Source organism: Delphinapterus leucas, chromosome 15, assembly GCF_059928025.1.
Source record: "Delphinapterus leucas isolate spDelLeu-1000000601 "Yukka" chromosome 15, BTC_Dleu_Yukka2, whole genome shotgun sequence".
NCBI lineage: Eukaryota > Metazoa > Chordata > Mammalia > Artiodactyla > Monodontidae > Delphinapterus > Delphinapterus leucas.
The window spans coordinates 17,649,088-17,663,157 of NC_143143.1; the positions used below are offsets into that span (position 1 = coordinate 17,649,088).

General features: G+C 42.1%; 1 protein-coding gene across 2 annotated transcripts in view; it reads left to right on the forward strand.

The window, feature by feature from the left end:
• The first annotated feature begins 1,701 nt into the window (after positions 1–1,701).
• The window catches only part of NSMCE1 (NSE1 component of SMC5/6 complex), a 32,985-nt gene continuing 20,616 nt past the window's right edge, over positions 1,702–14,070 (forward strand). Inside the window, exons 1-2 of one of the 2 annotated variants that reach the window (XM_022588479.3) lie at positions 1,702–1,816; positions 9,154–9,300. In XM_022588479.3, the coding sequence (XP_022444187.3) occupies positions 1,717–1,816; positions 9,154–9,300 (247 nt within the window). In that variant the 5' untranslated portion in view covers positions 1,702–1,716. Of the gene's footprint in view, positions 1,817–1,987; positions 2,298–9,153; positions 9,301–14,070 lie in introns of those variants that run through there. The other variant, XM_022588480.3, reaches the window with a different exon arrangement.

Below are 14,070 nucleotides of genomic sequence, written 5' to 3' on the forward strand. Positions count from 1 at the left end.
CTTTCCCAAACCATCCTTCCTAAAAGTAGTCAGCACCCCCGACCTCAGCTTCCGTGCATCCACTCTTATTGGAGGCCAAGCTAGCTTCTTCCTCTCTCTATGGGCTCTAACTGGCCATCAAACTCTAAACTCGGGTCACATCTTTCTTGCCCTGTCCAGAGCGCTGAAGATCCCGACCACTCCCTGCTTCTCAAAACTCTCTCCTACCTATTTTGCCCCTGATACCACTCTGTTTTGAATCTCTTTCTTGTCTTTCTACCTTCTTTCTTGTCCCTTTGATCCTGAAATGTCCCCAGCGTTTTCTACTCGTGGTCCTCAGTTTTTATCCCTCCACACACCAGGAAAACACACAATTCATTACGAAGGGGTGTAGTCTCTACCAAGCTCCGAACAAGCACTGCCATGGGAGAACGCTGGCTGATTGTCACTACAGTGCCCCATTTTTCAAGAGCTGTCAGATACCCTAGGGTTTTACGTGAAATGCCTCAACTTTAAATATAGGTTATGAATTGAAAGTTTGCCAAAACTGTGCAGAGTAAATAAAACATGGATGGTCTCATTAGGGCTGTTCTTTTCTTATTCGACTGCCCCTTAGGACAATTTACAAGGTACTGTATTAGTAATGGAAGTTCACATTTATTGAGGATTTACTATGTGCCAGACACACCTCTGAGTGGTTTGCATGTATTAACTCATTCAATCTTCACAACAATCCTATCAACAAAGTGCTATTATTATCCTGCTTTATAGAGGGAGCAAACTCAGGCAGAGAGCTTCAGTACTTTGCCATGGGTCTCAGAGATTCTGAGTTTAAGAACCAGGTTTGAAATCCAGACAGTCCAGCTCCAGAGCTCAAGTTTTTAACCACAGTACTCTGCTGGTTTCCTCCCGCAGTAGATGAGAAAACTGAGGTCCAGAGAGACTGAGAAGTTGCCCAAGACCACAGGAGTGGTAACCGGCCAAGTAGGACTTGAAGATATCATCATAGGGATAGACACTTGCACTTTCTACTGGTCTATAATTAGTTACCTGTTACCTGTTGCCCCTGCTAGACTGCACGACCAGCTCTCAGACCAGGGACTGGAATACAAACGTTTGTAAAATGAGTGCCCTGGAGACGCAAAACAGTCCATTCACCTCTGTTAATAACTTCATTTACTTCTCACAACAATGCCCAGGTAGGACAGTAGCTAACATTTAATCAGCACTTCCATGTGCCATTATCTCTTAAAACCTCACAAACACACTATTTCATAGGGACTATTATTATCCCTACTAGACAGAAGAAGAACCTGAGGCTCAGTGCAGCTCCATGACTTGCCCAAGATCTGGCAACTAGTAAGTGACAGTCAGGATTCTAGCACACGCTGTAAGACAACAGAGGCCTCTTTCTTGACCATGAGGCCACACTGTCAGTTCTACAGATGGGAAAACTGAGGCCCGGGACGGGGCACTAACTTGTGCCCACGGAATCGCGCCCATTGAAGAGGACATACGGCACTCTTGCTCTTCCCCCTTTTGGGCCGCGGAGTGCCACTGCGGAGCGGGAGGCGGAGGACGAGAAGCGGAAGCCCTCTTCTGTAAGGTACCGAGAGCCGCTTAGATGCGCTAACTCCCGCCCTCACGGACGGATCCCGCGACTCCAAGGCAACGGCGCGGGCTGGAGGACAGGAAGTGAGTCACCCGGTGGGAGGGACAAATCTGCTACATTCACCAATGGGAGCGCCGCTTCCGCGTTCGCCCCGCCCCGAGGGAGGGGCCGAGCCCGCCTTTTCGCCTTCGCCGCCGGCAGTGTGGGCTGCGCTTGGGCGCTGCGGTGGGTAATTGGGCGCGGGGGCGCGAGGAAGAGGGCCGCTCAGGAAGGCGAGGGGCGGACGGCTGGTGGGGGTCAGGCCCTGGGGGTCGGTCCGCGTGCTGTGCCACAGTGTGGCTCCGAGGCCCGGGGGCTGGGGCTTCTCAATTCCTGATGGGGAAACTGAGGCCCCGTGAGGGGCGGCAGAGCTAGGTAGACCGGAAGTTCGTCCATCACACGCAGACAGACATTTTAAAAACGTAATATTAGGTGAAAAAATACTTTAAATCATAATATTAGTTGAAAAAGCAAAATACAAAATTCTGTCTAAACTGAATACGTAAAATAGGGCCTTCACTGACCACCCTCTTAGTCTCGCCGGCCTCTGTGCTTCCCCTCTATTTTGGGTACAGAACTTATTACTTTGTACAAGTCCACAGCCCCTTATTTTAAAGCCCTGAGGCTGGATGTGTTCAGAATCCCGAATTTCTCGGATTTTCGAAAGGTAATACGGCGCATATATGTTCTGTCATATCTTCAGCGGGGTCTGGGGCAATGTCTTGTGATCAAATACATTACTTTTCTCACAGCTAAATATGTGCATATTTACGCGAAGGGGGTAAACAACAACCATAAATAGTCTCACCTTAGGTCAGATCAGGTTTTGAAACTTAAAAGATTAGTTTTGAGAACTTTCGAGATAAGGGACCTGGATCATAATTTTATCGTTCACTCATATTTCTCACCAATTCGGACCGAGGCTGCCACAGTTCCTCACCCTGCTTTTGTATGGTCACTTCCCTGTCTCCATCACTAACGCTGTGTCGCCTTGTGCCCTCTCAGCCTCAGTTTCCTCATCTGTAAAATGGGGTCAGTAATGCTTTCCTCATAAGGTTCTGGGGAGGATGAAATGAGGCTGTGAATGTGAAACATTAATACTGTGTCTAGCACTTGGCACAGTTAGTTATGTTTGAGATTTGCTTATTCCACAAACATTTCTATTTTTAAATTATTTGAATGGTGATACACCCCCCCTTTCGTAGAGACTACTGACTTCTCTGCATAAACAAACCTATATGTATCTTTCACCCTCATTTTCCCACCCCTTTTCCCCAAATTATAGCATTGTATACTGTTCTATACCTCCTTCTTCTTATTAACATTTATTTTGGCTGTTCCTTAACATAATTATATAATTTTCTTTTTTTTTATTAAGTTACCCACCTATAAAAATGTGTGATATAAGTTTGAAGAACAAAAGTACAGTGAACACCATCCACACACCACCAAGTTAAGAAATAGTACATTGTCATATCCTCAAAGCCACCACTGAATCATTTTCTTCCCTCCCTAAAGATAACTACTGCCCTAAATATTGTGTTATCATTCCCTTGTTTTTCCTTGTACTTTTTAGTATCTATGTATTGCTCATGAATGCAGTGTACGTTTTTGCTAGTTTTTAGATTTTATATAAATGGGATCCAAATATATATTTTGTGTGACTTGATTTTTGCACATAACATTACATTTATGAGATGCATCCATGTTACTATGAGTAGCTCTACTTCATTGCTGTTTTGAATTCCATGGTATGATTATAAAGACTTTATGTAGGTGTTCTTCAGTTGATTGGCACTTATACTGTTGCCAGATTTTTGCTATTACATCATGCTTCATAAACATACTTCCTGGGGTAAATGTGGAAGTTTCTGTAAGGTATATACCTAATAGTAGATTTCTGGGGATATCAGATTTTTAGTGATATCAAATCAATGTCTGAAGTGGTTATAAGGGCTTATACTCTACCAGCAGTGGATGAAAGTTTCAGCCTCAGCCATTCTTAAGAATTTATGCCTTTCTGGTGACGGGTAAGACATTAATCACTATGGTTTTAATACTCATTTGCCTGATGACATTGAACATTTCTTTATGTATTTATTAGTCATTTGTGCATTCTTTTCATAAATTTTCTCTTGCTCACTTTTCTCTTACATTGCCTTCCCCTTACTGATTTGTAAGATTTCTTTATATATTCTGAATCTTTTGTGTGTGGCTTAAATGTGTTTCAGATACCTTCCAGTTTGAGCTTGTCTTTTGTCTCTCTGTCTCTGTCTCTCTCTCCCCCACTTTCTGTATTTTTGATGAACAGAGGTTCTTAATTTTAACAAAATCGAATTTATCAGTATATTCTTTTATGGTTTGTACTTTTCATATCTTTTAAAGAAATTCTGCTTTCCCTACCTTTGGGTCATAAAGATATACTCCTATATTGTTGTCTAAAAGTTTTATTGTGTTTCCTTTCTTATGACCTTAATCCTCAAGAATTGAGTTTTGTGCATAATGTGAAGGAAGGGTCTAGTTTTATTTTTTTTCACATATGAATAATGGGTTGTTCTGGCACCTTTCATTGAAAAGTCTGCTTTGATCTGGAGTTCCATTTCTTCAACATACCAAGTATCCATATATGTATACATTTCTATTTCTTTTTTTTTTTTGTGGTATGTGGGGCCCCATTTCTATTTCTTAGTTGTCTGTTCTGTTCCATTGGCCTTATTTGTCCATTTCTGTACCATTATCACCCATTATTCATTACTCTACCTGTATAATAAGTCGTGGTACCGGGTAGGACAAGTCCTCTTGCCTTTATCTTCTCTAAGAATGTCTTTGCTGCTTTGCCTTTACATTTTCTATGTAAATTTTAGAACCATCTTGTCAAGTCATACACAGACATGTACACAAAGCCTGTGAGGATTTTGATTGGAATTGTATTGATTCAATTGCATTGGATCAGTTTGGATTTTAAAATGATTGCTTTGAACATTTCATCCTTAAGTGTTATGTGTGCTGTGGGTTTTTGTAGAAGTTTCCTTCTATTCCAAGTTTGTTAAAGAATTTTTAGTCTGAACAAATGTTGAATTTTATCAACTATATTTTCTGCATCTATTAAGATAATTGTATGCTTTTTCTCCTTTCTATTAATGTGGTAGCTGACACTGATTGGTTTTTCTCTCCCGCCACAGCTTTACTGAGATATTATTGACATATGACATTTTTTTTTTTAACATCTTTTTTTTTTTTGCAGTACGCGGGCCTCTTACTGCCGTGGCCTCTCCCGCCGCGGAGCACAGGCTCCGGACGCGCCGGCCCAGTGGCCACGGCCCACGGGCCCAGCCGCTCCGCGGCACGTGGGATCCCCCCGGACCGGGGCACGAACCCGCGTCCCCTGCATAGGCAGGCGGACTCCCAACCACTGCGCCACCAGGGAAGCCCTTTTTCACATCTTTATTGGCGTGTAATTGCTTTACAATGGTTTGTTAGTTTCTGCTTTATAACAGAGTGAATCAGTTATACATATACATATATCCCCATATCCCCTCCCTCTTGCGTCTCCCTCCCACCCTCCCTATCCCACCCCTCTAGGTGGTCACAAAGCACCGAGCTCATCTCCCTGTGCTATGCAGCTGCTTCCCACTAGCTATCTATTTTACATTTGGTAGTGTATGTATGTACATGCCATTCTCTCACTTTTTCCCAGCTTACCCTTCCCCCTCCCCTTGTCCTCAAGTCCATTCTCTAGTAGGTCTGCATCTTTATTCCCATCTTGCCCCTAGGTTCTTCATGACCATTTTTTTTGTTTGTTTTTTAGATTCCATATATATGTGTTAGCATACGGTATTTGTTTTTCTTTCTGACTTACTTCACTCTGTATGACAGACTCTAGGTCCATCCTGCTCACTGTAAATAACTCAATTTTGTTTCTTTTTATGACATATGACATTTGATGGACTTTCAAATGTTTAACCATTGCTGGGATAAACCACACGATCACAATATATTGTCCTTTTTACATTGCTAGATTCCGTGTGTTAACATTTTTGCTTTGTTCATGAAAGATAACGGATTTTCATTTTACCTTCTTTTGCAGTCTTTGTTAGGTTTCAGTGCCCAACTTATGTCAGCTTCATCAGATGCTTTGGGGATGGTTTGTTCTTTTTCTGGCTCTGGGATAGTTTATGTAACATTTGAAATGATTTGTTTCTAGAATGTTTGGTAGGATTTCTTGATAAATCCATTGGGACCTGAAGTGTTCTTTGTGGGAAGATAAATTTCCCATAAAATGTCTTGAATGGTTATGAAATTGTTTAGCTTTTTAAATTATCTTTAGTCAGTTTTGAATGAATTTCCTATGACTTTGTACATATTTAAAATACAGCTTATTTTAAGTTGTCTATAATATCTTTTTAAAATGTTTGTGTCTGCAATTAGTTTCCCTTTTTCATTCCAAATATTATTTATTTATAAGTTTTCTCTTGGAAAATCTTGTCAGAGGTTTGTCACTTTTACTAAGTGTCTTCAAAGAATAATTTTGGTTTTATTGATCTTTTCAGATATGCACTTATTTTCGATTTCATTAATTTCTGGTCTTTATTATTTTCTTTCTTTAGCATTCTTTGGATTTAATTTGCTGTTATTTATAGCTTCAGATGGATGTCTAACTCACTAATTTTCATGCCTCCCTCCCCCCCCAAAAATATATATATTTATATATAAACATTTAAGGCTATTAATTTCTCTCTACTGTTTTAGTTGCCTCCCACCAATTTCTATGTGTAATATTTTATTTTCAGTTCAAAATATTTTCTGATTTCCATTAACAATTCCTCTTTGATAAAGGATTATTTAAGAGTGTGTTTCTTAAATTTTAAACAGTTTTTCTACTTTTCTTTCTGTTTTCTGGTTCCCACCTTTATTGCATTGCAGTCAGAGAACATGTTCTGTATGAGACCAGTCTTTTACAGTTTGCTAAGACTTGCTTTCTGACCCATATGTGGCAATTTGCAAAATTGTTCCAGGTATGCTTGAAGATTGTGTATTCTGTAGCTCTTGAGTACAATGTTTTATACATGTCCATCAGATTAAGCTTTTTGTTGTGTTTTACAAATCTTCTCTATACACACACTTTTTTGTTCATTTATCAATGATGGAGAGGGATATCTTAGAATCTCCCACTATGGTTATGGATTTGTATGTTTATTTTTGTAGGTCTGTTAACTGTTTTGAGGTTCTGTTATTATGTGCTTAAATATTTTAAATTGTTATGGCTTCTTTGGAACTGAACCTTTTTATCATTTTATGGGGACCATCCTTATCTCTAGTAATGCTTTTTGCCTTTAAGTCTATTTTGTGTCATATTAATATAGCCACATCAGCTGTCTTTTGGTTAGTTCACAGAGTGTATATTTTCCTATCCTTTTACTGTAAATTTTTTGGCATTCTTATGTTTTAGAAGTAACTTCTATGTCATATAGCTAGGTTTTATTAATTATTCAATTTGACAAGTTTTTGATCTGGTTTAACAGCCTGGCTCTATCATCTACTTAAATACCCTTAGTTTGGAAAGCCTGAATCTCCAGAGTTTCTAGGGTAAAAGTCCAAATTCCTCAGCCCAGCGTATTCTGTTCTTGTGTCTGGAACAATCACTGGCAAATAAGGGGTACTCAGTACCTAAAAATAGAATGGATGAATGAAGGTACCTGATCCTAGTGATAGGAAATAGACTTGGCAGGACTTGGGGACTGGCTGGATCTAGTCAGCCTCAGAGGAGAGGATGATCAGTGTTTGATGCTCAGGTCTGTGGTGTCTGTATGTCTGCGTGGACTGTAACACCCAAACCAGATGATTCTCGAAGAGGACTCGGGGGAGGAAGGGGTTGAGGAAGGAGGAGATGAGTCTGGTTTAGGATTGGTTGAGGTTGAGATGCTGGTGAGATATTCTCGAGGAGAGCTAGCAGGCAGTCAGAGAAGCCGGTCATGAGATGGTGCATCTTCCCAGCTCTGAGGCCCAGCTGATGATGCCATTTAAAAAGAACAGTAACTAGCCTTTTTGAGTATCTCCTAGAGCTAGTTCTTGGCAAATCCTTGGTAGTCATATCTCATTTAAACTGCATTTTATTCTTTAAAGATCGTATTATCCCCATTTCATAGAAGAAAAGACTGAGATTAAGCATATTAGCTAAAAATGTGTCTGTGTTATATTTGCTTAAGGTAACAGCGACTTTCTTATAAGATCATGGCATCACCTGAAGTGGATGTTAAAACCTCAGAATTTCAAGCCCCTCTGCAGTCAGAACCTCCAGAAAAGACCTGGGGGTCTGCATTTTTAATACGCAGGTTAGGTGATTCTTAAGGTCAGGCGGGTCTGGCAGGCACAGGTCTCAAAGCTACCTGTCTAGTTCTCGCCCTGAGGTCTTAGCCGCTGCACTGCGCCACCTCTCTGTGGCAGGGGTAGGCTTTTTTTTTTTTTTTTTTTTTTTTTTTTGCGGTACGCGGGCCTCTCACTGTCGTGGCCTCTCCCGTTGCGGAGCACAGGCTCCGGACGCGCAGGCTCAGCGGCCATGGCTCACGGGCCCAGCCGCTCGGCGGCATGTGGGATCTTCCCGGACCGGGGCACGAACCCGTGTTCGCTGCATCGGCAGGCGGACTCTCAACCACTGCGCCACCAGGGAAGCCCGGGGAAGGCTTTTTGATCAGGGCTTGTGCAGTCCTTTTATCAGCTCTGATCTTTGTGGTTTGTGGAAAGTTAGCGTTTTAGTAGAGAGCAGCAGGTGTTGAAAAACACCCTGCAGTCCTAGCGTGACAGTTGTTTTATTAGTGGTTTGGGAAAGGAGAAGGAAACTAGCATTTATTAAGTGTTTACTAGTAGTTCTCTAAGCAGTGAAAGTTATTCTGATTTTATAGTGAGAAATGGGGCCTCAGCTAAATTTATCCCAGGCCATAGATCTGGTAGGAGGCTGAGCCAAGTTTCAGACCCAGAAGTGTCTACTAGTAAAAATAGCTCAAATTTTTTTTTAGTGTCTAGTCTGTTACCAGGCTCTTATATGTATTTTTTTATTGAGGTATAGTTGATACACAATATTATGTAAGTTTCAGGTGTACAACAGAGTGATTCACAATTTTTAAAGGTTATACTCCACTTATAGTGTTATAGGCTTTTATGTGTATTTACTCATTTAATCCTCATAGTAATTCTAGGGAAGACGTTTCTATCACTATTCTCACTTGACAAATCAGAAACTGAAGCATATGGAGGTTAAGTGTCCCCGTTTCACACACCTCTGTGGTGGAGCGGCCTGTGAATCCAGGCTTTCTGGCTGCTTCCAGAGTCCATACTTCTCACCACTGCCCAGTACTAATTTGCCTCACCCCTGACTCGTGTCCTTTTCATCTTTGTACTATTCAGCATGATGAACTAGATTTTAAAAACCATAACAAACTTTTATCTGTTAATGTAAATTGGAACGGACCGTGGAACGTTGCTTTTGGTGCTCAGACATGACTGGATTGCCTTTGCTTCTTTTTTAGTTCCTCCATCCATGCAGGGCAGCACGAGGAGAATGGGCGTCATGACTGATGTCCACCGGCGGTTCCTGCAGCTGCTGATGACCCACGGCGTGCTGGAGGAGTGGGACGTCCAGCGCTTGCAGAAGCACTGCTATAAGGTCCATGACCGTGAGTATTGTTTCCCTGTTCCCAGGCTGCTCGGCCACCGTGTGACCAGGGACTAGTGACACTGGACTAATACACGTACCCAGTCAACTGATACTGCCGACCTGGGCGTTCAAGTCTCTCACCATCTCATGCCAGCCCACCTTTCTCATCTCATCTTCAACTTTTTATTTTTTTAAAGTAAATCTGAAATTTAGCCCAGTGGCTAAGAACTTGGACTCTGAAGCTGGATAGTCATGGTTCACACCAAAGCTCTAGCACCTTCTCCAGTCCAAGTTGCTTCATCTCTATAATGAGGATAATCATTTGTACTTCATACCTGGGGTGGTTCAGAGGATTAAGAGACATAATACATACAAAACACCTGGCACGGAAGGCGCTGCACTGGCTATTGATAGGAAGAGGGCACCTTAGCACAGGGGTGAAGGGCACAGCCTTGGACTTGGCCAAATCGGTGAAGTGCCATCCCTGCCCTGTGCCAGCTGTGGGCATTGGGAGCATCTTCTCAGTGGGTTGTTGGGAGGGGTAAGTAAGATAACACATGTGGAGCACTTAGAGACAGGACCTGGTTTCAATAACTGGAGGTAGCAGTAGAAGCAAGAGGATCCATTTTGATAGATGAGTGAAGTCAGTGTTGGTAGATCTTACTGACTGTCAGTATGGGTAGATCTTTTTGAGTGAAAAAGAAAGTTGATAAATTACACCCATTGTATGATGTCATTGTGCTAAGTGTTTTTGTAAAACTTCACGATCTTTATTGTTCATGAATACATACATCTGTGTGTAAAACTATAAAAGTGGATTCTAGAAGGATGTGCAGTACACCATAAGTGTGCTTGCCTTTGGGGAGGGGAGGCGTGGGATCGTTTTGTCACTAGAAATCAAAGGATACTTCATCATTACCCTGTTTTGTTCTTTTATTAAAAAAAAGACAAAGTACCTTCTGATTGATTAACAGGAATTTAAGTATTTGTTTTTTATTCTATGTTTTTGTCTTTCTGTATTTTTAATTTTCAAAAGAAGTAGTCAGCTAAGTCGAGAGGGGTGGGGAAAGGTGTGGGAGGGGCCCTGGGTGCACCGGTGAAGGGACCCAAGACGAGGTGACACATTTTGAGAACTGCAGTCTGTGGCCTGACAGAGGCAGAAGCCAGATCCCTAGGAGCTGAGCGGGGGAGGGCAGTAAGAGGGAAGACAGTGAGGAGAGAAGCAGTATCTTCCTGATGTGCAGAAGAAGGAAGACTTAAGAGGGTGGCATGCAGAGAAGAGGCAGGGTTTGAAGCGGCTGCTCCAGTGAGGTGTTCACGGGAAATTCTGGGAGCTGGATGGTGCGCATCAACAAATTAAAAGCTTGGAGGGGCCCTACAGTAAGGAATCCTTTTAAACTCTGTTTAATCTTCTGTCTCCAAACTTAATTGATCTACAAACCTTGGGAAACTCTGGACAAGAACATATGCCGTGTGGGAAGAGAACAGGTTCTTGTGGTGCGTAGGTTTACAGGTTATGAAGAACTCATAATTGTACACCATAGTAATGGGTTTTTTAAAAAAATTTAATTCTGTGGATATTGCAGACTTCTAGAAGGATTTGAAGCAGGAGAGTGACATAATTATTGCTGTGTTTGAGACTCTCCTTCTGGTGAAAATATGTTTGCTCTAACTGCCTGTACTGTGGTGGATTGGGGTCTTTGGTGAGAGCCTCCTTTATGGAAAGGGAATATTACATCTGTCAAGCTACCTTCTCTTGCTCTTTAAAAAAACGCAGCAGGACTTTAAACCTGGCCCTCAATGTCCTTTAGTGATGGGCAGAATCATGCTTTTCTTAATTTTACCTACGTGACAGTTCCTTTTCCCTTTTAGTTTCTCATCTGAGTCCTGAGTGTGAGCTTTATTGTTGAGGGGAAGTTTCAGAGCTCACTGGAAGGAGCTGTATGATGCCTGGGCACTAAGAATGAAAATGGTTTTGCCTTTATTTGACCTTTAAAGTTGTCATGACCTAATTTAAGAAAGTCCTGTAAAATGTGTCTAGGAATTGATTTATTCTTCACACTTTATGTACCATTTCTGTGCATCAAGATATGGTTATGGCTAGGGTAGTCAGGATAGAACTATAGATGTTTTCTCCCATCGTTCATTAAAAAAAAAGAGAGAGAGAGAGAAAAGCTTGTTTCCAAGTGTTAATGTTATTTGAGAGATTTTTAAACTGAGGGATGATGGAATGAAATTATCTAAAATTAAGTAAAAACTTGTAAGACCAATATTATTAATCTCCTATCTTTTGAAGAGATTCCTAGGAAATTCCCCTTTTACCAACTAGAAAAATATTTAGGTTCCCAGAGAATGATGAAACAAAGGAGTATTTGAAACTGCAAGTTTCAGTTTTCCAGAGCATTTGTCCCTTTTGTCAAAGCACTTCCTATTCTGGGCTCTTGCTTGGGCTCTCCTTTTACTGTCATTAGGGGAAGACCAACTTCCCACATCTCTGGCTAGTGAAGAATTTCAGTTTTTTTTCTGATGTCCTGGTATAAAGCCTTGGCCTTTCTTCCTGGCATTGGAGCACCTTAGATTTTGAACCGGGGCTTGTGTACAAGCATGTGGCCATCCAGCACCATTTCCTGAGACTCTCCAGTGGGCCAGGCCTCTGTGCAAGAGATAAACTTGACACAGAGATAAACTCTTGCTTCTCCTTGGGTTTCGTGAGTCAGACATGGAATCAGACACGGAATCAGACGATTCCAGTATAAGCCCCCTTGATGGGAGTAAGTACAGGAGGCCTGGGGAGTGGTGGTTAAGAAGACTTGGATTTGAGGATTTCCACTTTAGACCAAGATAGGGTAACAGGGACTAATTTACCTTCCTATCTGAAACAATCAAAAAATGGACAAAAACATGCAACACCGGTCATTAGTCAGTGAAGGACAGTGATCTCTTGAGAGGTAGGCATGAGGGTTTTTCCCTCTTGACACCAAATATGCATTTTTTTTTCCCAGCACTACCTCCCCAGTTCTCTGGACACCAACTTGAGTGTCCAAGAACTCAGTTCAGTTCTGACACTACCTACCTGGAGTTAGAGTCAGATCCCACCAGTGAGGGGCTTAGTCCCACAAGACTGCCCCTACTTACGATGCCAGTCTCAAGTCCTGGGCCACCCATACTTCTGACTGGCTATAAATCAGGGTTCTCATGATGCCCTCCTCGAGTTCAATACATTGGTAGAATGGCTCATGGAACTCAGGAAGACACTTCACTTGCATTTGCTGGTTTACTATAAAGGATACAACTCAAGAACAGCCATATGGATAAGATGCATAGGGCAGGCTGTTGGGGGCAGGGGTGGTTTGGAGCCTCCGTGCCCTCTCTGGGTGCTCTACCCTCCTAGCACCTGGATGTGTTCACCATCCCGGAAGCTCTCCAGATCTCAACATTTAGGAATTTTTTTAATGGGGGTTTTATCACGTAGTCATGATTGATTAAATCATTGGCCGTTGGTGATTAGCTCAGTCTCCTCTGCCCAGAGTTGTGGGATGGGGCCGAAAGTTCCAGGCATGTAATCAAGGCTTGGTCTTTCTGGCAGCCAGCCCCCATCCTGAAGTTGTTTAGGGACCTGCCAAGAGTCATCTCATTAGAACAAAAGACGTGCCTATCACCTTATCACTTAGGAAATTTCAAGTGTTTTAGGAGCTCTGTGCCAGGAACCAGGGACAAAGAGCAAGTATCTTTCTTTCTTTCTTTTTTTTTTTTTAACATCTTTATTGGGGTATAATTGCTTTACAATGGTGTGTTAGTTTCTGCTTTATAACAAAGTGAATCAGCTATACATATGTCCCCATATCTCCTCCCTCTTGCGTCTCCCTCCCTCCCACCTGCAAGTATCTTTCTTACACCACAGGGAGAATTGGGGTGCGCCCTACAGTTGCCTCCGCTCACTGCTGTGAGAGTACTTTCAGACCATGGCACAGGGGAAGCCAGGCAGAGCTAGACAGACACTCTGAGTTGAGATGGAGCTGAGAGTTCAAGGAGATGAAAGCAGCTAGGGTTTGTAGGACAGAGAACTGTACTGGAGAAGAGAGATGCACAGAGAGAAAAGTAGAGATCTATAGAGTGCCCCTCCACCCCCATCAAGGATCCAGCTGGGAACTGATCAGCACGGGAACTACCTGAGGCTAAGGAAAGAACCAGTTGAAAGAAAGAATTAGGGAAACAATGTGGCATGTTCACACGGGGCTGGGAATAGTGCCTATTCCAGGCCCAAAATGGCTTCCCTGGTGAATTCTACCAAACATTCAAGCAAGAAGTAATACCAATTCCACCCTCACTCTTCCAGAAAATTGAAGAGACGGAACGCTTCCCAACTCATTCTGTTAGGCTTGCGTTATCCTGATACTAAAACCAAAGACATCGCAAGGAGAGAAGACTAAAGACCAAGATCCCTCATGAATGTAGATGCTAAAATTCTAAACACAATTTTTGCCAGTCTCATTTAGCAATATATAAAAAGGCTGATGTAATATGACCAAGTGGGGTTTACCCCAAGAATGCAGGGTTGGTTTAGCATTTGAAAATCAATCAGTGTAATTCACCACATTAACAAACTAAAAAAGCAAAACCATATGATCATCTCAGTAGGTGCAGAAGAAGCATTTGACAAAATCCAACATCTACCCTGGCATGATGAAGCAGAAGTTTCTTACAGAAAATGAAAGCGATCCTCAGGAGCAGGGTGTAAGCAAGATAAACAGGACCTCAGGCATTAGAGCAGGAGAGAGGAATCAACAAC